Consider the following 25,232-nt stretch of genomic DNA (forward strand, 5'->3'; position numbering starts at 1 on the left):
TTTTAGGGAATTTTACTTGTTTTAATTCCACAATTAATAGTCTATGATCTCCTTCCATACTTTCACTGGGGATTATCTGTGTATTTTACTTGTTTTAATTCCACAATTAATAGTCTATGATCACCTTCCATATTTTCACTGGGGATTATCTTCGTATTCATGACGTATCTTCCCCTTTCTTGGTCTGTTATTATTAAATCGATGAGTGTTTCATACTGTGCATCCCAACTATATCGGCTGATCTTATGGCTATTCCTCTTCATAAACCATGTTTTCTTTATTATCAGGTTATTTCTGATACAAAAGTCCAACATTTTCTCTCCATCTTCATTTCTATCGCCATACCCATGTGGGCCCAGAACATTCTCATATCCCATTCTATAAGTCCCATATGAGCATTCAGATCTCCCATTATCATGATCCCATCTCCAACAATATGTGTTTCCAGTTCATTGTGGAAATCTTCTTTTTCTTCCACGCTACATCCTGTCTGTGGAGCATACACCTGTACTATCTTCAGTAGTTCCTTGTTTACATGTATGTGCATTATTATAATTCTTTCATTTACATACTCAACTTCAGCTATTGGTTCAGCATTCTGATTCACTATAAATCCCACTCCATTTCTTTTCTCTTTACTGTTACCCATCCAGTACAAGGTGTACCCCTTTCTTAGTTTCTTAATTCTTTTCCCTTTCCATTTTACTTCATTTAACCCTCGTATGTCGAGTTTTTGTCTCTCCATTAGGTCAGTCAATTCATTTTCCTTCCCATTCATTGTTAAAATATTTGTTGTTCCAAATTGGGTTTTGTTCCCTAATCTAACACTTACACGAACATCAGTATTACCATCATACTGTGCAACTGTAGCCAGAGACTTGTCAATTCCATTTCCATTTGTAAACTTCCATCCGAGGCTTGTCTTATAGTTGAAAGCAAGTACAAATTTACTCCATCTGACCTGCTAAGCCTAACGCATCTGAGGATTTTCTTTTGGGGTTTACTCCCTTAGCCTTTGAAGATCCCTCTTTTCCACAAGGCAGTGGTTTCCCCTTCTAATTTTCCCCAGAGAGGATGGGTTGCCTCATCCACCATCTTTGGCATTCCGAAGGTCTCCTTCTCTGCCTGAGGTGCTGTTAAGGTTTTCACGCGTAACCCTGGGCATGGGTTCCGTGTCAGACTGGGTCCCTGCCTGAACTTAGCTCTCCTTCACAACGGCCTACTGATGTGGAAGATACCCACTCCCGCAAAGTGGATGCGCCAGACAAGAATTACTCTAGTGAAGGATAGGGACAGTGACCCTATCTCCCTTGAACCGGGTTAATGGTTGTGTATGATGCCATAACCATATGGCTGATATGGTCTTGCAATAATACTGAACATGGCATAGCTACGTTGATACTTCCACACTGTTGAAAGCAACTGGAAACTACAGCCGTAACTAACTCTCAAGGACGTGCAGCTCTCTCTGTATGAATGATGTACTGATAATGACTTCCTCCCGGGTAAAATATTCTGGAGGTATAAAGTAGTCCTCAATTTGGATCTCTGGGTGGGGACTACATGAGAGGGGCCAATCATTACAAAAATGGATACTGACATTCTGAGTTGGAGCATGGAAAGTTAGAAGTTTGAATCACTGTGGTAGGTTAGAGAATCTGAAAAGGGAGATAGATAGACTAAAGTTAGGTGTAATTGGTACAAGTGAAGTATGTTGGCAGGAAGAGCAGGAGTTTTGGTCAGGCAGCTACAGAATTATCAAAAAATCAAACAGGGGAATTGCAGGAGTTGATTTAATAATAAATAAGAAAATAGGGCAGCAGGTAAGCTACTAACCCAGCATAGTGAAAGGATTATGGTTCTTAAGATAAACACCAAGCCAATGCTCACCACAATAATGCAGGTGAATATGCCTACTAGTTCAGTAGATGATGATGAAATCAAACAAAAATATATGAAGAGACAGAAGATTTAATACAATATGTAAAAGGTGATAATAATGCTACTAGTTCAGCAGGTGATCAAAAAATCGAAAGAATTTATGAAGAGAGAGAAGATTTAATACAATATGTAAAAGGGGATGAGATTATAACTCTGATGGGAGACTAGAATGCAGTAGTAGGCCAAGGAGGGGAAGGTAATACAATAGGAGAATTCGGATTCGGGCGAAGGAGTGAAAGAGAAAGTCAGCTGGTTGAATTCTACACCAATCATAATTTAGTCCTCACTAACACTTGGTTCAAACACTGCAAACGACGGATGTATACGTGGACGAAACCTGGAGAAACTCGAAGGTATCAAATAGACTTCATTCCGCTTAGGCAGAGATTCAGAAACGAGGTGTTGGATTGTGAGACTTCCCCAGCAGCAGACATGGTTTCTGACAACAACTTGTTGATCATGAAGTGCCTTCTGAAATTTAAAAAAATGAAGAAAGAAAGGTACGAATGCAAGGAGATGGCATCTAGACATATTGGAAGAAAAGAGTATGAGGGTTTGTTTCAAGGAACATGTTGCAGAAGGACTAAATGAAAAGGCTGAAGCAAACACAGTAGAGGAAGAATGGAGTCATAAGGAATGAGGTCAGTAGGGCTGCTGAAGAAAGGTTAGGAAGAAAGGAAAGATCACCTAAGATACTAGACCTGATTGACAAACGTCAAAAGTACAAGAATGCAAAAAATTAGGAGGGCAGAAAAGCATACAGGGGATTAAAGGATGAAGTAGATAGAAAGCGCAGGACCGCTAAGGAAGAATGGCTGAAAGAGAAGTGCAAGGATGTAAAAGATTGTATGGTCCTAGAAAAGGTAGATCCTGTATACAGGAAAATAAAAGAAACTTTTGGATAAAGGAAAACTTTGTTATAAATATTAAGACCTCTGATGGAAAGCCACTTCTAGGGAAAGAAAATGAGACAAAAAGATGACAGAAACATATCCAACAGTTGTATTAAGGTAAATTGTTCTGGAGCAAGATGATGATGATGATGATGATGATGAAATGGGAGACCCGATTTTGAGGTCATAATTCGACAGAACTTTCAGAGACCTAAATAGGAACAAGGCACCTTGAATTGATGACATACCTTCAGAATTATTAACTGCCTTAAGGGAAACCAACATGGTGAGGTTCTTTCATTTAGTGTCTGGATGTATGGTACAGGATATGATTTTAGGCAGAATGTTGTTGTACCTCTTCCCAAGAAATCAGGTGCTGACAAGTGTGAAATCTACCACACCATTAGCTCAGTATCTCACACCTGCAAAATTTTAACACATATTATTTACAGAAGAATGGTAAGACAATTTGAAACTGAGTTGGGAGAAGATCAGTTTGACTTCAGAAGAAATGTAGGAACGCGTGAAGCAATTCTGACGTTACGTCTGGTCTTAGAGGACCAAATTAAGGACAAGCCCACGTACAAGGCATTTGTAGATCTAGAAAAGGCATTCAGTATATTAATAGGACCAAGCTATTTGAGATTCTGAAGGTGATTGGGATCAGATACCAAGAATGAAAGATGTGTGCAAAAAATCAGTCATCAGTGATAAGAATCAAGGGCTTTGAAAATGAAGCAGCAATCCAGGAAGGAGTGAGGCACGGCTGCAGTTTGTCCTCTCCCCCCACTTCCCCTCCTTTTCAATGAAATGGCATATGGCGTTTAGTGCCGGGAGTGTCCGAGGGCATGTTCGGCTCGCAGGTGCAGGTTTTTTGATATTACGCCCGTAGGCAACCTGTGCGTCATGATGTTGATGAAATGATGATGAAGACGACACATACACCCAGCCCCCATGCCAGCAAAATTAACGAATGATGGTTAAAATTCCTGACCCTGCCGGGAATCGAACCCAGGACTCCTGTGGCCAAAGGCCAGCACGCTAACCATTTAGCCATGGAGCCGTACTCCTTTTGAATGTTTGTATAGAACAGGCAGTAAAGGAAATCAAAGTGGAATTTGGAAAGGGAATCTCAATCCAAACAGAGAAAATCAAAACCCTGAGATTTGCCAATGTTATTGCTATTTTATCGAAAAATTGCTCAATGGTACAGACATAGTCTTGGGGAAGGAGTGCAAAATAAGTAAGTCCTAAACAAAAGTAATGTAGTGCAGTTGAACGAAGTCAGGTGATTTTCAAATTATTAGATTAAGAAATGAAGTCTTAAAGGAAGTAGATACGAGGGCAGATCAGAAAATAAGTTGCATTTCCCAGTTATGGCCATTTATTTCACCACCTATACAACAGCAACACGACCATAATGACATACACTGTAATGTCACTTTTCCACATAGTTTCCAAGAGACTCCAAACATTTCTGCGAACGCACAACCAACTTGTCGATGCCGGATGCCTAGAAATTTCCTCCAGCGTTCTGTAACCACTCGGAGACAGCGGCCTTCACCTCCTCATCGGTCTGGAAACGAGCTCCGTTTTGAGCTTACCGAACAGATGAAAGTCACATGGCACTAGGTCGGGACTGTAGGGTGGATGTTGCCAGACCTCCCACTTGAAACGCTGCAGCAGTTCTCTCGTTTGGCGGGCCTTGTGAGGTGTTACGTTATTGTACAACAAAATCACACCAGCGCTCAATTTCCCCCAGGCGCTTCTCTTCAATCGCTTTATGCAACCGGTGCAACGTTTGACAATACAATGCCACGTTGATCATCGTTCCTTTCGGCATGAATTCCACGTGCAGCAAACCCTCCATGTCAAAGAACACTGTCGCCATAACCTTACCGGCTGAAGGTTGAACCTTGGCCTTCTTTCGTTGTGGTGATTAGGGGTGCACCCATTCCATTGATGTTCGCTTCGTTTCGGGGGTGAAGTGGTGGACCCACGTTTCGTCGCCTGTGAAGATTTGCCGCAGAAACCCGTTGCCGTCTGCTGCATAGCGTTGCAAAAATGCCAAGGAGGATTGGAAACGTTGTCCCTTGTGGTCATCGGTGAGAAGACATAGGACCCATCTTTGACACAGCTTACGATATCCAAGGTCCTTGTGAACAATGGCAAACTACACTGCCAAATGACATGTTCAGCTGCGTTGCGATTTCTCTCAGTTTAATGCTCCGGGTCTGTCTAATGATCGCATTCACACTGTTGACCTTTGCACGGGTCCTGGACGTTGCGGGCCTGCCTTCGAGATGGTTGTCCATGATATCTGTGCGTCCGGCTTCAAATTGCTGACACCACTTTACGATACCTTACCGAGAAATGGCCTGCTCCCCATACACAGCACTAATTTCACGATGAATGTCCGTGCAATTCTTCCTTTTGGCCCATAGGAATCGGTATGTCGCACGCACCTCATATTTGGAGTGAACGTCCAGTTGACGCGCCATTGCATTTGGCCGCTATTCACACAATACTAGACGATACACCACAGCAAACTGCCTAACAGATGTGTGCACAGTGTCTGTCCCTTTCTCCGCTGTGCCCACGTTTGCGACACACAGCGCGCTTCTGCGGCGCGTTAGTGCAACTAACCTTTTGATCCACCTATGCATATATTGTTACTTGGGTAGTAAAATAACTAATATGGCAGATGTACGGAGGATAAAAAAATGCAGACTAGCACATCCAAGGAAGTCCTTTCTTAAGAAAATAAATTTGCTCCCTTCAGACATTGATATAGGAATTAGAAAGAAGTTTTTGAAGATTTTCATCTGGAGCATGGGGCATTGTATGGAAGTGAAATATGGACAATAACTAGCACAGAAAGAAAATAGAATCTTTTGAAATGTGGTATTACAGAAGAATGCTGAAGGTGAGATGGATAGATTGAATTGTGAATGAAGGGATAACGAATCTAATTGGTGAGTGGAGATCGATTCAGCTAAATTTTACGAGAAGAGATTGAATGACAGGACACATCGTAAAACGCACAGGACTTGTTCAGTTGGTTTTTGAGCGAAGTGCAGGCAGTAAGAATGGCAGGGGTAGACCAAGGTATAAATATGACAAGCAGATTAGAGCAGATGTAAGATGTAGTAATTACGTAGAAATGAAAAGGTTAGCACAAGATAGGGTGGCATGGAGAACTGCTTCAAACCAATCTCTCGACTTATGACTCAAAACAACATTGTTGTTGTTGTTGTTGTTGTTGTTGTTGTTGTTGTTGTTGTTGTTGTTATTCACAGGGCACTGTTAGATCATACCACTTCATGTTGAACAACGAAACTGGTGTATGAGACTTCTGGGAAAGAATGTGACATTTGAATTCCAAGTTTGCTCAAGGTTGGGATGGTGGAAAATGTGTCGAGTTCTGAGTTTCCTGTTTTCACACCAGACAAATACTGGGGCTGTACCTTAATTAAGGCCACGGCCACTACCTTCGCAATCCTAGCCCTTTCCCATCCTTCCGTCACTTAAAACCTCCGATGTGTTTCATGCGACGTTAAAGAAGTAAAATAAATAAATAAACTATATCATTAAACAATTATTGTGGTATTCATGGGGATGCAATATGTTTAAAAATATGATCCGAATGAGACCCATTGTAGGTCCCTTTTGTTTTAAGGACTTCCTTCGTAAATATTATGTTCACGGTTTTTATTGTAATTTACGCTTAACCACAACAGCCAAGCAGGGTAATGCTTGTGTATGGATTTTGTGGCCCGTTTCTATGTCTTGTATGACGATTCTCCTTATATCCTTTTCAAACTACCCTACAATCTTGGTGTTGACCTCGCTCTGGAGCATGGATGAAGTGGCGCTATTCGCACTTTATGATTATTAATGCTCTAAGCTTTCAGCTAATTTTGCGCCAATGATACTGTAATGCATATTTTAAATATTTTCATCATTCCACAGGCACACCCTTTTGCTTACGTGACCATCAAAAACATGGCGGACGTTTGTTCAATTAGCTTCAGCCTGGCAGCGCTTCCGCCTCTCTGTTATTCTAGCTCATTGGGCAAAACCCAAGCACAGGTTCACATTACCTAATTGGACATAAAGCCTGACTAAATTAACACTAATCCATATTATGCTGTGACTAAGTAATGGATGAAAGTTTAAAGTCCGAAAAGAAGATAAAGTATTAAATTTAATGGTTAGAAAGTTTTGTCACCAAAATTTAAGTTGATAGATAATTTTAAGGAGAGTACGTCACCCATCCTTCCTTATATTTTACAAAATCCCATCAGGGCAAAATTCAAAGTCGAAAAATGGAGAATGGAGCCCTACATTGAATTTAAAGTTTATCAGAAAATACCCTACGTTATTAAAATTTAAAAGAGATCTGAGACTGAAAATTACATTGTAAAACGGTCGTAGAAATCTTCCCTAAGTACACACGCAGATAAATCACATAGTTTGTATTCTGCCTACCTCATAACTGCTCTCTCACGCCGACCACTGCCCTACCTCCATCATTTGCCCTTCCTCTCTGTCGCACTACTGATACTTCACTGCCACAGTACGAGACCTTAGTTACAGAAAATGTCACTCCTTATATAGTAGCTCAACCAAGACTACCAGAAGAATAAGAAAAAGAAGACATGATTGGAGGATAGGTTTCTAAGAGAGGAGGAATATGATTGGACTAACACTTTAATAGCAAGGATTAGAACCATTACCAGTACATCTACATATCTTTAATTTGGTAAAATATGTGTTCATTTGTACCTAAATGTGAAACCTTCATTTGTTAAAAATAGAATCAAAACAGAAGTAGTTTCAGAATTTAATCATAACCCTAACCCCAACCCCAACCCAATGGCACTACAAACTTTGAAGTGCCTTGGCCTACCAAAACACTGCTGCTTAGCCTGAAGGCCTGCAGATTATGAGATGTCATGTGGTCAGCATGACGAATCCTCTCGGCCGTTATTGGCTTTCGAGACCGGGCCGCTATCTCACCGTCAGATAGCTCCTCAATTGTAATCATGTAGGCTGAGTGGACCTTGAACCAGCCCTCAGATCCAGGTAAAAATTCCTGACCTAGCCAGGAATCGAATCTGGGGCCTCTGGGTAAGGGGCAGGCATGCTACTCCTACACTACAGGGCTGGCAGAATTCAGTCATAATTCCCCCTAATATTTTTCAAGGAAAGAATTCAGATTTATTTACAGAAATAGTGAAACCAGGAATCAGCACAAAATTAAATGTTGGATTATATGAATTTAGCTTTGTAATAAACAAGGCCAAGGAGCTTATAAGACATTATTTATGTCTGCTTTAATAATGACTTACACCACTGTCATTTTCAAGGTTTCAATTATGTATGAATTAAATATTTTGCAATATTTAATTCACAGTTATAAGGCAATTATAATTATAATTCATTCGGCTACACTCCCAATATCCATTTTTGTCTTTTTTTGGGTCATATTCCTTCCATGGGAACACGAAAAACTTAACACTAAGAGCGCTGTAACGTTGCGGCACAATAGTTTTGCTTAGCACGATGAGCAAATTACATATTGCCTCTACATGTAAATTGCATTTTACAACATACTATTACACAGACAAATAGCAAATCTTTCCGTCAATCAACACCACAGTCGTGCATTAGTTAAAGCAGCAAGGGCTGCACACTACCTCACTGTTTTGCCACCTTTAGCGCTAGAGGTCACTTGCACGTTCCCCATACCTACGTTACATCCACACACTGGAAAATAACAGGAAAAACTGACTGCGTTGAAGAGTGTGTACTTCACACTTCTATAAATTCATAGAAGATTCCCATCCTTAGGTCATCAGGCATACCTGTTACCATCCGCAGGGACCAGCTTAATGCTTTCCAAGAAACTTTTAAGGTCAAGATACTGATCATTACAACAGAGTGTTTCTGAAATTGCTTCATCACTGTAATGAATGACAGTTAACATTACTAAGATACAAAATTTGCCAGAACTATACAAAGTATATCGATCTTTGTTATACGGAATTTCAGCTGTATGTTTAATTGTCCCAATTACATGAGTGTCATAAGGTAAATTGTTAATCGTTGTTAAATAAAAGGCTGCATGTGTCTAACTTAGCATATCTTGTTAATTAGTTATGGTATATTAGAATCATCTTTAGTTGATTCAAATTTCAGATCACAACCATCAAACCCAAAGAGCAGTGAGGACAGCAGCAGTGGGAGTGATTGTGATGGTTTCTGCTGTCCATTGTGTTACGAGGGCAACATGACCGTCCAGGAGGTGGACGACGAGGTAGTAGAACCTGAAGGAGAAGAAGACAATAAAGAACAATTGCTGGGGTTCAACAGTAGTGAGGACGATGTCTGGGACGACGATGTGCCCATAGAGATGACAGATGGTGACAACATGTCTCTGGAACCAGATGATGGTGAAGATGAGCTGTATTCCCTCTCAAACGATAGGGCTATGGACTCTCCTCTAAGTTGCCGTATCTGTGGTGATGTGTTTGAAACGGTTGATCTGTGTCTTGCTCATTCTTCCCAACATGCTGATTCTGACATCTTCCCTTGTAGTCTGTGTGATTTGTGTTTCTCTTCACAAGCTAGCTTCACTAGTCATTGTGAGGAACACAAGAAGGAAGTAAAAAAAGTAAAACCCAAAGTGTCTAAACGTCTTGTGTGTCAAGACTGTGGAAGAAGATTTAATTCCGATAGAACGTTGAAGAATCATTCATGCGGTAATACTCCAAGACCCTACAAATGTGTTGAGTGTGGTAAATTCTTTCGTACGGAGGTAAGATTATTATTCCATCAGCAGTTTCATCAGGGAGGAAACCCTGTTGTGTGTGAATACTGTGGCAAAGAGTTCTGTCGTGAGAACAACCTATTTGACCATGTGAGACTTGTCCATATGGGCGAGAAGGCTCACTGTTGTGATCAGTGCGGCAAGACCTTTCAGTTGAAAGCGAGGCTTATTGCTCACCAAAGAGTGCATTCTGGAGAACGGCCCTTTGAGTGTGACATTTGTCAGGGTAAATTCTATGATAAAGCCACTCTCAAGGGTCACAGAGTCACTCACTTGGAAGTGAAGCCATTCCAGTGTGAAAAATGTGGACGTTGTTTTGCTCGTAAAACGTTGTTCAAACAACACACTTTAGCTCATATATCAGATGAGCGAAAGCGTCCAAGGATATATACTTGTAAAGTCTGTGTAAATACAACCTTCCCAACATATGCTAAGCTTATAGAACACCGCAAGGAAGTCCATCCAGAATCAGACATGAACGACATTGATGCCAGTGCTAAAGTTTCAAAACCTTTCAAATGTGATGATTGTGGTAAATCATTTGCTTACCGTGTTACTCTTGTAGCTCACCGTAGAAATCACACTGGCGAACTTCCCTTCCAGTGTGAATTCTGTCAGAAACGTTTCTCACAGAAGCGCTCCTTGGTTCTACATCGACGTATCCACACAGGAGAGAAACCGTTTGTATGCCAGGATTGTGGTAAGCGGTTCGTACAATCTGCACATCTGTACTCCCACCAGCGGCTACATACAGGTGAGAAGCCATATGCATGTGAACTGTGTGGCGAGGCTTTCAGGCTCAAGGATGTACGCGATGCTCACCAACGCAAGCATACTGGTGAGCGCCCCTTCAAGTGTAATGTGTGTGGCAAGGCGTTCCGTACTAGTCACTCCTATTACCAGCACATGTGGATACATCAGGGCAAAAAGCCCTACCCCTGTGCATACTGTGGCAAAGCCTTCCGACGTTCAAATGGACTCAAGATCCACATCAGAATTCACACTGGTGAAAAACCTCATGCATGTGATGTATGTGGGCGGTGCTTTGCACAGAAGCAAGACATGAAGAAACATAGGAACCTGCATGCTGCTGGCAAGTTGTGAAAGTATTCTCTATCATAGTGGATTAAGAATCATTCCTCTAGTGGGTTTTAAACAACTGTTCTTCACTTTCATACCCCAGCCATGGTAGTGTCAAGTTTATGGATAAATGGGCTAAATTTTGTGTAAGAATTTAGACACATGGCTTACAGCATGAATATTAGTAACTTGCTTAAGCTACTTCTCATTGTTAGAGTTGCATATTATCCATAAGTTGTTTCCTTGATTAAGGTGTGTACTCTTGCATGCATGTACTTCCAACTCCTTAAACTGTCACTTTCTAACTGTGTCATTATTGAATGCAGGTGAGCCTAATTCAGGGTTCAAATGTCCTTCTGTACAAATATGTATCTCCCTTTTTGTTTGTTTTAAATACAACAGAACCTTGGTTCTTCATATAAGAAGAAAAATCAATGATATAGGTTATGTTAATGAAACACATACGTCATTGAATATACATTGTATTAATTCATTTTGTAACTTTCTCTAATGAAGAAACAAAATCCATGTTTATTTCCCTGAATTCATTCCAAGTTAAACAGTGCCCTTTCCAGTATGTAATACCATTGAGTACATTAATTAAAGGTCCAAGTCCTTCGTATACTTCCAAACCATGATCCCTGTCTCTAATGGTTGAGCTTTGGGTCTTACATAATATTCCTACTGTTCTTCATTCTCATCTCTAGAGTTGCACTCTCATTTTTGGTTGTCATATTACAGTGATCACAGTTCAATTCACACATAAATTGCATGTACAGACCAGTCTACTGATGTGGTTAATAAAATCTACATTTTTGCTCCAAGCTCCTTGCGATCATCCAATATTGTTTCTTCACATTTTTAGATGTAATTATTTTCAACACTTTGTAGTAACATCTACAGAAATAATGGAAAGATTAAGTATTACCATCAAACTGCATTTGTTCCTCCAAAACACAAAACACAGTAAAACCTACTATGACATAATATTCATATAGCAGATCTTGTTGGTATCATTTTCAGCTCATTGGAGTAATTGTTTTTATGTTAATTCTATTGAATCCAGTTGTAATTTCATTTAGTTAGTTTTGGCAGACAGTGCCTAACGTCATTGTGGTTCCACTAAATAGCATTTCCTAACAATAATATTTTACAGTGGAGTTTGGTCATGCAACAACAAAATAACTCTATGGTTAAGAAATAGAAGGAAAAATAGAAAGGCAAGGATGTAATACACATTTATTATTGTAGGAGAGGTGATTGAAAATATTCATAGATATGAGAGCAAGTCCAGTGTTGATAAGTAATTGTTTATTTACATTATTCATTTTTAGTTTTACCTTGCTGTCTATGTTCTGCCTTTGTTTGTATATTCACTGATCCAGTTAAGAAACTGAAGACAGAACTAATATTTATATTGTACAGGATTTATGAGGAAATCTATAGATAAGCAAGTATGTAACATACATACATACATACATACATACATACATACATACATACATCATTATAGATCATTATGCCTTTCAGCATTCAGTCTGCAAGCCTCTGTGAATTTAAAATGCCATCGCAATCCTCTATTTGTAACTAGTTCTGTAGCTTTCTTTAGTTCTATACCGCTTATCTTTAAATTGTAAAAAACTGAGTCTAACCATTGTCGTTTTGGTCTCCCTCTACTTCTCTCACCTTCCATAACAGAGTCCATTATTCTCCTAGGTAACCTATCCTCCGTCATTTGCCTCATATGACCCCACTCCCACCTAAGCCGGTTTATGCGTACCACTTCATCCTTTCGAGTTCATTCTTATTTAGCTTTTATCTCCTCATTCCAAGTACTCTCCTGCCATTGTTCCCACCCGTGGAGCCGAAGACCTTAGATGTTAGGCCCCTTTAAACAACAAGCATCATTATCAGCAAATTCCCACCTGTTTGTACCAGCAATCATTCTCGCTACTTTCATGTCTGTTACTTCTAGCTTATGAATAAGATATCATGAATCCATCCAGCTTTCACTCCCATAAAACAAACTGGCCTGAAAACGGTCCAATGTAAAGATAGTTTTGTCCTGGAGCTGACTTCCTTCTTACAGAATACTGTTGATCGCAACTGCAAGCTCACTGAATTAGCTTTACTGCATCTAAATTCAATTTCACTTACTATACTACCTTCCTGGGAGAAAACACATCCTAAATACTTGAAATTAATTGCCTATTCCAGCTTCGTATCTCCATTCTGACATTCAATTTTCTTGGATTTCTTACCTACTGGCATTAATTTAGTCTTGGAAAGGTTAATTTTCATACCATACACTTTACACCTAATTTCTAGTTCCAAGATATTAGACTGCAGGCTTTTGACACAATCTGCTATTAAGACCAAGTCATCTGCATAGGTCAGATTGCTTACTACATTTCCACCTAACAGAATTCCTCCCTGCCACTTTATACCTTTCAGCAGATGATCCATATAAACTATGAACAACGAAGGTGAAAGATTACAGCGTTGTCTAACTCCTGTAAGCACAGTCAATTCTCACTGCAGCCCAATTATCAACATAAATGCCTTTGATTGATTTCAGTCATCTACCCTTAATCCCATAGACCCCCAGTACGGCAAACCTTTTCCATCAGTACTGTGTCGAATGCCTTCTAAATCTACAAAACATAAACAAAACTGTCTATTCCTTTAGTAACATTTTTCAGTTATCTGGCGCATACTGAAGATCTGATTCTGACAGCCCCTCTGTTGTCTGGAACCTCACTGATTTTCGTCCAACTTACTCTCAACCACTGATCACACCCTCCCTTCGAAGATACAGTTTGCCTGGTAAACTGATCAATGCAATACCTCAATAGTTGTTGCAATCCTTCCTGTTCCTTTGCTTAAAGATAGGTCCAATTATTGCTTTCATCCAATCTGAAGGTACCTTAACAACACTCCGTGCTAATCTTACTACTCTATGAAGCCATTTCATCCCTGCCTTCCCACTATACTTCACCATTTCAGGTCTAATTTCATCTATTCCTGCTGCTTTATGACAATGGAGTTTATTTACCATCCTTTCCACTTCCTTAAGCGTAATTTCACCAACATCGTTTTCCTCCTCCCCATGAGGTTGGCTGTTCGTAACACCACCATAAAGATTTCCTTTTACGTAGAGATGATGTTCAAAATATTCCCTCCACCACCACTCCAGTGATTCCCTGGGATCATATTATGAGTTCACCTGAATTACCCAAAACACTATTCATTTCCTTTTTCCCTCCCTTCCTAAGATTCTTTATTACTGTCTAGAAAGTTTTCGCTGCTGCTTGACCCAGCCATTCCAGGTTATTACCAAAATCTTCCCATGACTTCTTTAGCCATTCCAGGTTATTACCAAAATCTTCCCATGACTTCTTTTTGGATTCAACAACTTTTTTTTTTCTCATCTACGTACAATTCCCTGTCTGCATCATTCCTTGTTTGGAGCCATTTCTGATAAGCCTTCTTTTTACGTTTACAGGCTTCTCTCACTTCATCATTCCACCAAGATGTCTGCTTTTTCTCATGTTTACACACAGTTGTTCCTAGGCATTCCCTTGCTGTTTCTACTACAGCATCCCTGTATGCCACCCATTCTCTTTCTACATCCTGTACCTGCTTACTGTCCATTGTTTGAAACTTCTCACTAATCATATCCATGTACTTCTAATTTCCTCGTCCTGGAGATTTTCTACCCTTATTCGGCTTCAGACAGATTTCATTTTCTCTGTCCTAGACCTGGAGATACTTATTTTACTACTGATCAGATAGTGGCCTGTATCATAGAATAAATAATAACAAAATAATATCAAGAAAGTTCAATTTATCTTCCACAACCTCATTGCACTTGAAATAGGCTGTCAGCTTATTAGGTCATATTGAGTACCTATGGTACAAGCAGAATAGATCTTAAGTTTAGAATGAAAATGGTCAACCAGACACCGGTAGGAACTGAACTCATAACCTCTCCCAATTACGCTATGTTGGCAATGGTGGCCTGCAGCAGGCAACAAGCATGCTATCTCCTATTGTGCTGCTTCAGGAGATCATGCGGCACCAAATCAGAAGGTTGTGGGTTGAGTTTCCGAGATGTGTAGTATGCCAATTTAGTTCTGTGCTTAACATATCTTCAACATATACTATATGTATTCAACATGACTTAATAAGCTGAAAGTCAATTTTATATATTAGAGAACTTGGCAAGAATATGTACAGTAAGATCAAGTTTAGTTGGATCACGCTATAGTAACTGCTTATGATGTGGGGGAGAATTAATTGAAGTCAGTAATGTGAACATTAAGATGATATATCTAAGATATACAAATTTTGTATCACTTATACTCATTAGTACATGACATTCAACTCAAAAATTGGACACTGGACATGTGAATGTTATGCGGTTTACCTGCAATGCCTCTTACTCACAAACACACAATTGAAGGAATGTCCAAGAGTCATATACTGTATTAGTTTCTCACTCTGCATTATGCACACCAACATCATATACAGTACACTGGACAGTTTGTCCCTTTGCAATGATGCACTCTTATATTCTCCTTGGCACACCATCCTCCATACTATCAACACATCAACTTCAACTCTTATCCTTTGTTTACCTTTGATTGGTAGGTTTATGTAAAACATACAGCTAGTTTAAGGGACTACTGCTGTTGGGAGGTAGGACTGTATGTAGAGTACAGCTACTTTAACCCTAGAATTGGCAATTTTATACACTCTACTAACAGCTATTTAGTAAAGAGATTACGTGGCAGATATTTGCTTGATTTTATGCTATATCATATAATGTGACATTATTATACATAATTGCAAAAAAATTGCTGATTATGAATATAGTGTAAAACATTTTAATTTCCTATAATAAAGTATGTCAAATATGAAAAACAGCTGAATAAGCAGAATATACAATAGAAGTCCGCTATAGCAAGTACGGCATATAACGAGAACCCCGTTATGACGACAGTTTTGTCTGTCCCTTCAAAATTCCTATATTAAACTGTGTATTATACTTCGGTTACAACAAGAGCCCTGTCACTGATGCGTCCGTTATTATGAGCAATTAAGCGCGCGCTATTTTTCCGTTGCCGACATTTATGCACCGCAGTGGTTATGTTGCATGTGATCGATCGTCTTCAGTATCGTTTCTTCGCTATGTCCATTAGTGAGCTCTCTCATTGACATTCAAAGGCGATGTCGGAGTCGATTAGTAATACCCATTGACTGCTGTTCCGTAAAAAAATTCAAAATGAAAGAGGGCAACACGTTTCATAATAAATGCGTAAATAATGTGTCCAATAGCAGTTGTCAACCCATTAAAAATAAAGACTGAATAAACGATCACTTAATTTTAATGCTAAATACTGCAGTAAGTAAGAATGGGATATTTCAGAGGTTAGTTTATATTTTCTTGCGTCTGATTAAATTTCGGAAAACCGGGCAAGTTGGCCATGCGATTAGGGGTGCACGGCTGTGAACTTGTATCCAGGAGATAGTGTGTTCGAATCCCACTGTTGACAACCCTGAAGATGATTTTCCATGGTTTCGCATTTTCACACTAGGCAAATGCTGGGGCTGTTCCTTAATTAAGGCAACGGCCGCTTCCTTCTAACTCCTAGGCCTTTCCTATCCCATTGTTGCCATAAGACCTATCTGTGTTGGTACAACGTAAAGCCACTAGCAAGAAAAAAATTCAGAAAGGCTATTATCATATAAATTTATAGCAAGAAGGTTGTTATTTCTCTACTGGTGCTTGAAGTATGTTTTCATCATTCATGTAGTGCGGTTAAGTTAGGTGACGCTGTTTGAATAAGAAAACGAAAGCGTTTGCCACAAAATGCGATTGATCATCTTCAGTGCAGTATCGTTTACTCACTATGTGCATTTACGAGCTCTCTAGTCAACATTCGAAGGCGATGTTGGAGTCGATTAGTAATTTCCGCAGATTGCTGTTCCGTAAAGCAAAATCAAAATGAAAGAGGACAAAATGTTTTCGTAATAAATGCGTAAATAACACAGTCGATAGCAGTTGTTAAATCATTATAAATAAAGGCTAAAGTAGATAATCGCATAATTTTAGTACTAAAGTTAAGTAAAATGCCATACAGTTAAGATTTGACAAAGTGCATCATTGATTTCAGAGATTTTATTATATTTTCTCGTGTGTTGTTAAATTTCGGTAAGGCTATTCCCATGTAAATTTATAGTGAGAATGTTATTACTTTTCTGTTGGCGCTTGATATACGTTTTCGTGGTACGTTTACAGTTAGGTCAGGTCACGCTGTTTGAATAAGAAAAGTGAAAAGTTTGCCACAAAATGCGACCTTTGGTATCGTTTTTTTTTTTTCACTATGTGCACTTACAAACTCTCTTGTCAAAGGCGATTATGGAGAAGATTAGTAATACCAGTGAATTGCTGTTCCGTATAGAAAATTAGAAATGTTTTCGTAATAAATATGTAAATAATGTGGTCGATAGCATTATCAACTCATTAGAAATAAAGGTTAAGTAAATTATCGCTTAGTTTTAATACTATACAATGAAATTAAGCACGAATGTGGACCTCCAGATGTGGCAGAGGGCATCACTGATTTCAGAGATTAGTTTATATTTTCTCGCGACTGGTTAAATTTTGGAAAGGCTATTCCTACAAAAATTTATAGCGAGAAGGTTATCATTTCTCTACTGGCGCTTGAAATATGTTTTCATCTTACGTATAGTACGGTTATGTTAGGTTAGGTGATGCTGCTTGAATAAAAAACTGAAACGTTTGCCATTTGCCACAAAATGCACTCGAACATCTTCGGTATAGTTTTCTCGCTATGTAGACTTGCGAGCTCTCTCATTGACATTTGAAGGCGATGTTGGAGTCGATTAGTAATACCTGTCAACTGCTGTTCTCTAAAGAAAATTTGAAATGAAAGAGGATCACACCTTTTCGTAATAAATGCGTACATAACGTGGCCGATAGCAGTTGTTAACTCGTTAGAAATAGAGGTTGAAGTAAGCGATCGAAGTAAACGATCGCTTAATTTTAATACTATACACTGAAATTAATTAGGAATGTGATACACCTCAAGATATGGCAGAGCGCATCACTGATTTAAGGATAGTTTATTTTTTTTTTTGCATCTAGTTAAATTTTGGAAAGGCTACTCCTATGTAAATTTATAGCGAGGAGATTATAATTTCTCTACATGCACTTGAAATATGTTTTCATGATTCATATACGGTTAGTTTAGGTGACGCCGTTTGAAGATGAAAACTGAAACGTTTGCCACAGAAACCTCTGGAGTGATAATATTTCTTCAGAATAAATTTAACATACACTTTCACGTAGTATTGGATTTCTAAAAATAACTAACAACTAAGCCGTAGTGTGGATGTCATCCACAAAAATGCAAGTTTTGAACAAACTGATTGCCGTTTCATACCGATTTTAATGTGTATGAGTTTTTTTTACGAAAATCGTATATAATGACAATCCGCTATAGTGAGTACATTTTTCGCTGTTATGAATTCTTGCTATAAAGAACTTCTACTGTAATTTCATATATAAATTCGTATTCTATATTATAGAAAATGAAACAAGATAAACAAAATCCACTGTATACATAACATATATTCTTCTTCTTTCTTTGATCTTGGCCAACTGTGGACCATGTGTAGTAATGTCATGATTTTCTTCCTCTCCATGCCTTCCTCTTTTTCCAGTATTTCTTCATGCTTTCCCTATGTTCCCTTCTTCTTTCCTCGTTCCATACATATTTCCTTTGCTTTTTCTCTTGGATCCTTTTTCTGAAAATGGCAAAATTTGAACGTTGAACAACAGTTGCTCAACAAAGGATGAACACATGCTATTGTATAAGTTCCTTGCAGTACACTTTTCTCGGAAACAGTTGAACCTATAGATATGTTTTTTGTGGGTATCCACAGCGTTTGCATATACATGGGAGGTGAATTATAATTTGATAATAATTAAAATTCTGATCAAATATTATATGCGAAGAATATACTTATTATTATTCCAAGAATTTTCCCGCTGGTGCAGGGTCTGCTGTTCTAATCTTGGCTCGCTATTTTACATGGTCTTGGGCATCATGTGGTCTTAAGTCCAGAGTCTTCATATCAGCATTCACTGTGTCACGCCAGCGCTGCTTTGGATGTCCGCGTGGTCGTTGCCCGTTAATTTCAAAGGTGTGGGTGATATTGGCTACTGTTCCAGGTGCAACACGCAGGATGTGACCATACCATTGGAATCATTCTTCCCGTGCCTTTTCACTGATGGGTTCAACGCCCATTTTTTGGCAGACAGTGTCGTTTGACATGATGCAGGAGTGTGATACCCATTGACCAACGGAGCATGCACATTTTCATGGTGTGTAATTGGCGCTCTGTAGCTTTATCTGCTGGTCAGCATTCAACGTCATATAAATCGACAGGATGTACTATCATGCGGTATATTTTGGACTTAAGAATATACTGTATGCAGCAAAACAAAAAACTCTGTTATGTTATATAATTGCTTTGGTACAGTATGTGTTCAGAATATGTACCATCATGTACCACACATTTATGAAGATTGTTGAACATGTCGATGAACAAAGGTTGCTGTAAGGACACAAATAATTTGGAAATATTTGTAGGTGGTTCATCTGTCTTAAAAACTGATTATTCCAACATGTCCAAATGTAAGAATCTGCGGGTGTGAGTTTCAGGGAACAGGTAGGGTACAGGAATGGAGTTCCACAAGAAATTAGGTGATCTCCAAAGTGTCTTTGTAGAAGGATAAGCGATCCCTTGGGGCATGTTGAGAAATCATCTGCGATTTTCGTTTGTGGTGGCATTTCTGTCTCCCCGTTTCATTGACATAAGCCTGATCCCATATGATAGAACTTGTCCACAACAGCTAACCTTGCTTCATTATTTGGTCCGTCCTTGCTTCTTGCACTGTTCTTTAATGTGAAGCAAAATTGGCCCATTATGACGCCTCGCTCCATATGACTGTGAAAAATGTTCCATGATAAACAGCTTCTCCTTTGTTGTGAGAACCATATTGCAGAAATCAAGACAATACTGAATTCACAACATGTCAAACTTCTTTTTTCTTCTTCATTTCGGTGACTGTGGATCACGTTAATTCAATTTCGGCTTTTTCTGGGCTTTGATCCTCACCCAGTACTCCTTCATTCTTTCACTCTGTAATCTCCTCCTCTCTTCTGTCCATGTTGCTTGGGTCCTGGATCAAACTCTTTCTTGGAAACTCTTGGTGTTCTTGATTCTCGACTTGTAAACTACCCTGTTGCTGACTTCCGTTCCTTGTATTCCAGTTTCTTTCATATTCTTTTTCACCTCATGATGCCATTGCACCATGGTTATCCTGGTCTGAAAAAGCCGTACTACCTGGTTGGTCAATTTTCCTGGGGCCATTCTGTAGATGTGTCTGACAAGGATGGCTCTCCTCTTCTGGATGGTGTCTGAGATCTTTTCTGTCCTGAGGTATAATTCTTGGTTTCCTTTCTTTTTGTATGATCCATCCTCTGTTCTTTGGAGTCCCATTATCTTCCTCAAATTTTTTCCATCCACCAGTTTCAACTTCTTGATCAATCCTATTTTTCTCATGTTCAAACACTCAGCTGCATATAAGGCTTACAGACAGATCACTGTTTGTTAATGTCTGAGTTTTGCATTGTTCAAAATAATTTTCTTTTTGTAGGTGTTAATAGTTTGTATGCCAAGTTCATTTTGTTGATTTTTGATGTTAGCGCCTCTTTTTCTGACAAGTTGTTGTGTATCCACTCTCCCAGATATTTACAATTCTCCACTTTCTGAATCCTTTCTCCCTGTACTATCATGCATCTGGGTGCTGTTTCAATGTTGGTTGTGTTATGAAACTCGTCTGTGCTTCCTCTATTGACTTTTTTTTGCTTTACGTCGCCCCGACACAGATAGGTCTTATGGCGATGATGGGACAGGAAAGGGCTAGGAGTGGGAAGGAAGTAGCCGTGGCCTTGATTAAGGTACAGCCCCAGCATTTGCCTGGTGTGAAAATGGGAAACCACAGAAAACCATTTTCACGGCTGCCGACAGTGCGGTCTATTGACTCTGACAGAACCACAGAGTCATCTTCAAAGACGAGACAATCAGCTTCAATTTCTCTGTTCTTGTATCCCTATCATATACTGCCTATTCCTTGCATTTTTTGGTGCCACTCTCTAATCACTTTGTCGAGAAAGTTCATCTCCCTGTCTGGTCCCTATTCTAATTCTAGAGGATTCTGATAGCATCACTCTGAACTTGATCTTGGATGCTGTGTCTGTTACAGTGTGTTTAGTGAGCTCCCTGGTCTTCCTGTATACACCCATTTCTTCTAGGATATTGATCACTTTTTCTGTGAGCACAAATTTCTTGTTTCTTTGTTTTTAGTATGCAGTGGTCAACTTCATGTTCTGCATATGACTTGCCCTCTCTGAGACCTCCTTGATAACAATTTGTCATTCCAATTGATTTTCTGCAGTATATCAAACTATTGTATACAATTTTTAAAAATACTTTCTTGCTAGGGAAACGTTGACAGCAGATGAGCGATAATTTCAGATGTTTGTTTTGCCCAGTGAACACATAAGACCCATAGAAAGGACCCTGCATTTAACAAGCATTATGGGAGGTAAAGCCATCTTGTGGTGGGATAGAAATGGCGTGCTTATAAAATATTTTGTGATTTAACATACTTAGGTTTAAGGTACCGTAAAATAATAATAATAATAATAATAACAGCATAAGGAAAAATAAACAAATACGCTTAACAAGGACAAATAAAATAGAATAGATGGAAAACAGGATGTGTGGAAGAATGCTGGAGAACGCTCCCAGGATCGTAAACTGGTGACACTTAAATTCTTGAAAAATATAATTTATTAAACATAACTCATTAGGTTTATTAACCCTCAAGAATGATTTTAGAAAACACGTAGCTTAACAATATAAATTGACGTTTACACAGTGCTCATAAATACTTGCAAAATTATTTTAAGATTATCATTTACTGTATGTTGTTGACCTATTAAACAATTAATTAATATTACATAAAGATGCTGCATTGAGAAACAACTGAAGGCGACCAAAATAACTGTGTTCAAAGGCACCAAAGGGTTTGGAGCCCTGACCTCAGAACCCAGGTGATGTTATTTATTTATTTATTATTTATTTTATGCCTTTGTATGTGGCGAAGTTAGGGCTCACGGCCCTCTCTTACACTTAACCACTACGTACAGTACATAATCACATACTTAGGAAAATAACATTAGCAGAACCTAGGAGCTACTTAAATTTATGGAGTAATATTATAATAGATTATAATTGTTATTTTTAATGATTAATATTATCTAGCCTATCTACATCTACATCACCTAACAATAGTTCTAAATCATAATTGCACTCATACACACTAACATTCATACAAGCTGGTCACGTATTTAAGAGGAAATCTCGACAAGACCGTTTAAATGAGACTGTTGAAGTGCTATTACGTATACTGACAGGGAGTGTGTTCCATAGCCTTGCCCCAGACACTTGGAAAGAGTGGCTGTATACAGATGAATGATTAACAGGTATCATAAGGGTAGAAGTCGATCTGGTATTATGTTCATGGAAAGATGAGAGGAAGTTAAAATGTGAGGATAGGTATTCAGGTGTAGATTCGTTCAGAAGTCGGAAAATTAGTGTCGCAGTATGTAAATTCCTTAGTTGATCAATTTTCAGCCAGGATAGCTTCTCATAATAAGGGGAAATATGTGTCCTAAAGTTCAAAGAAAATATAAATCGTATGCAAGAGTTCATTGCCCTTTGAAGTTTCATAGTTTGTTCTGCAGTTGCATCGGTTAATACGACATCACAGTAATAAATTATTGGAAAAATGAGGGTTTGAATAAGTTTTATTTTCATGCTGTGTGGAAGAATGGATTGTTTCATTTTTAGGGGGTGAAGAGATGCATATACTTTTCTGCAGACACTTGTTATATGGTCATTCCAGTTTAATGAGTCATTCATGACAACGCCTAGGTTTTTTACAGACTTCTGAAAAGGTATAGCTTCACCACAGAGCATGAGGTTAGGCTGCTGTATGGTGTTTAGCGTATTTAAAAGTCTAGTTTGTCCTATTATGATTGCTTGGGTTTTCTTCGGGTTAATTAATAGGCAGTTATCTTTAGCATACGAGCTAATTGAATTTAAAGTCGAGTTCATATGGTGGATTGCTTTGTCAATGTCAGGGACCTTAAAGTGTGAGTATATCTGAAGATCGTCGGCATAAAGATGATAGTTGCAGTCATTCAGATGAGAAGAAATGTCATTAATATAGATTAAGAATAAAAGAGGTCCAAGAATAGACCCTTGGGGAACGCCAGATAGCTTAGTCCTCCATTCAGTAGTCTTCATGTTTGATACAACTTTCTGTCGTCTATTTTTGAGGTATGAGCCCAAGAGCTGAATAGCAGAATGAGCCAAGTGAAGTTTTTGTAACTTAGCTAACAGTATGTCTATATTTACAGTGTCAAACGCACTGCTAAAGTCTAGAAGGATAAGTATAGTCAGTTTTCGTTCGTCCATAGCCCGTCTAATGTCATCCGTGATTTTTATTAGTGTAGTTGCAGTACTGTGTCCTTTCTTAAAACCAGACTGTAAGGGATCAAGTACAGAATATTTTTCCAAGTATTTAACAATTTGTTTATGCATTATCTTCTCCAGAACCTTAGAAAGTGCTGTGAGGATGCAGACAGGTCGGTAGTCAGATGCATTGCTTGCAGGAGAGATTTTTGGGACAGGCACAATGAGTGCATCTTTCCATTTAATTGGGATTTTGCCGGAAGTAAGACAGGTATTAAGTAAATGCGTAAAAATGGGCAGTATTATGTCGATTATGTAAGTCACAAATGAAATGGGAATTTCATCAGCTCCTGTTGCGTGAGATTTTATTGAATTAACTTCCCTTCTTACTTCATGTTCTGTAACGATATCAAATTCGAATGCAGGACGGACTGGGGATTGTTGCCTTAATATATTGTCAATGGTGTTTTGTACTGTCGTTGTGTCAGGAGTTAGACGTTCCGTGGAGAAATATGTATTTAGCTCATCAAGGGACACCTCGGGATCAGTATGCTTCGCAAGTGGTTTGCCAATACCCAGTGACCGAAGTTGTCGCCATGTGGAACCAGTGTTAATGCTTTTGTTTAAATGCTGGAAATAATTAAATTTCTTGTTACGAATTACAAGCTTAATTCGGTTTCGAAGAACACGGTACTGCTCATGTACGTCAGCTAGTTGAGTCTGCTTATAGCGTCGGTGTAGTGCGTCTCGTTCTTTCATCATAGTCTTAACATCAGCAGTCAGCCAAGGGCAGGGTGGACGTGTTACTCTCACAGAACGCTTTGGTGCATGTTTGTTGTACAATTCATGTAAATGTGAATTAAATATTTCCACTTTCTCGTCAATGTCACTCTTCATCATTATGTCATTCCAGGGGCAGAGTTGTGCATCTTGTCTCAGTTGTATTAAATTCATCCTTTTAAAGTCTCTAAACATTACATATTTCGTTCGGTACTTCGGCACGCGAAGAGAGTATGCTAAGTATATGAGGTCATGTTTAGATATGTCAGGAACAGATACTTGACCGTGGTGAAGGATTTTTTGAGGGTTATTTGTTATTACTAGGTCTATGAATGTATCAGCGGAAATAGTGGAAGTATGGACATGGTGGGTGGGTTTAAGGGGTAATATAGTCATGTCACACGATTTAAAAATATTTTGTAGTCGTGAGGCGTCGTTGTTCAGAGTTAATAAATTGATGTTAAAGTCCCCAAAAAGTATCACGTGCTCGTATGATGGTAGCAGTCTCAGTAAGCTGTCTTCTAAGTCATGGAAGTCTCGCACTGCGTCAGGAGGCCTATATACTACTCCTACAAGTACTTTTACAGAATTGACAAGCACCTCTACGAACATATATTCAGGGGCCGTTTTTACAGCAGGAGTAGACGTGTGAACAACTTTACTCTTGAGCATTGATTTACAATATAGGGCGACCCCACCACCCCGTCTGTTCGTCCGATCATGCCTGTGAATATCATAGCCCGATATGTCAACCATGCTTGCGGGAATCGAACTACGGAGCCAACTCTCGCTTATAGCAGCGATATGAATTGGACTGTCTTCAAATATCATCTTCAGTTCGTCGAGGTGAGCAACGATGGATTGGCTGTTGACATACGCACACAACAGGGCGCGATTAAATGACATCAGTTCCTTCTCTAAAATGGTATGGGTAGAATAGGAAGTAGAAAGTGTTGAGGAACGGTCAGTGGCAGGTCGTGTCCTTCCAGACGTATGTTCCGGTGAAAGGGCTGTGGAGGGAGAGTGTTGGGGGACTGTCCTACAGAGGAACGCTGGGGGGT

At 39.1% G+C, this 25,232-nt stretch overlaps 1 protein-coding gene across 1 annotated transcript in view; it reads left to right on the forward strand.

The window, feature by feature from the left end:
* The window catches only part of LOC136868662 (zinc finger protein 665), a 163,853-nt gene extending 150,512 nt beyond the window's left edge, over window positions 1-13,341 (forward strand). Inside the window, exon 7 of the mRNA XM_067144791.2 lies at window positions 9,039-13,341. Coding sequence (XP_067000892.1) covers window positions 9,039-10,773 — 1,735 coding nt within the window. The 3' untranslated portion in view covers window positions 10,774-13,341. The remainder of the gene's footprint in view (window positions 1-9,038) is intronic.
* The last annotated feature ends 11,891 nt before the right edge of the window (window positions 13,342-25,232 follow it).

This window comes from Anabrus simplex, chromosome 1 (genome assembly GCF_040414725.1).
Source record: "Anabrus simplex isolate iqAnaSimp1 chromosome 1, ASM4041472v1, whole genome shotgun sequence".
Lineage (NCBI taxonomy): Eukaryota > Metazoa > Arthropoda > Insecta > Orthoptera > Tettigoniidae > Anabrus > Anabrus simplex.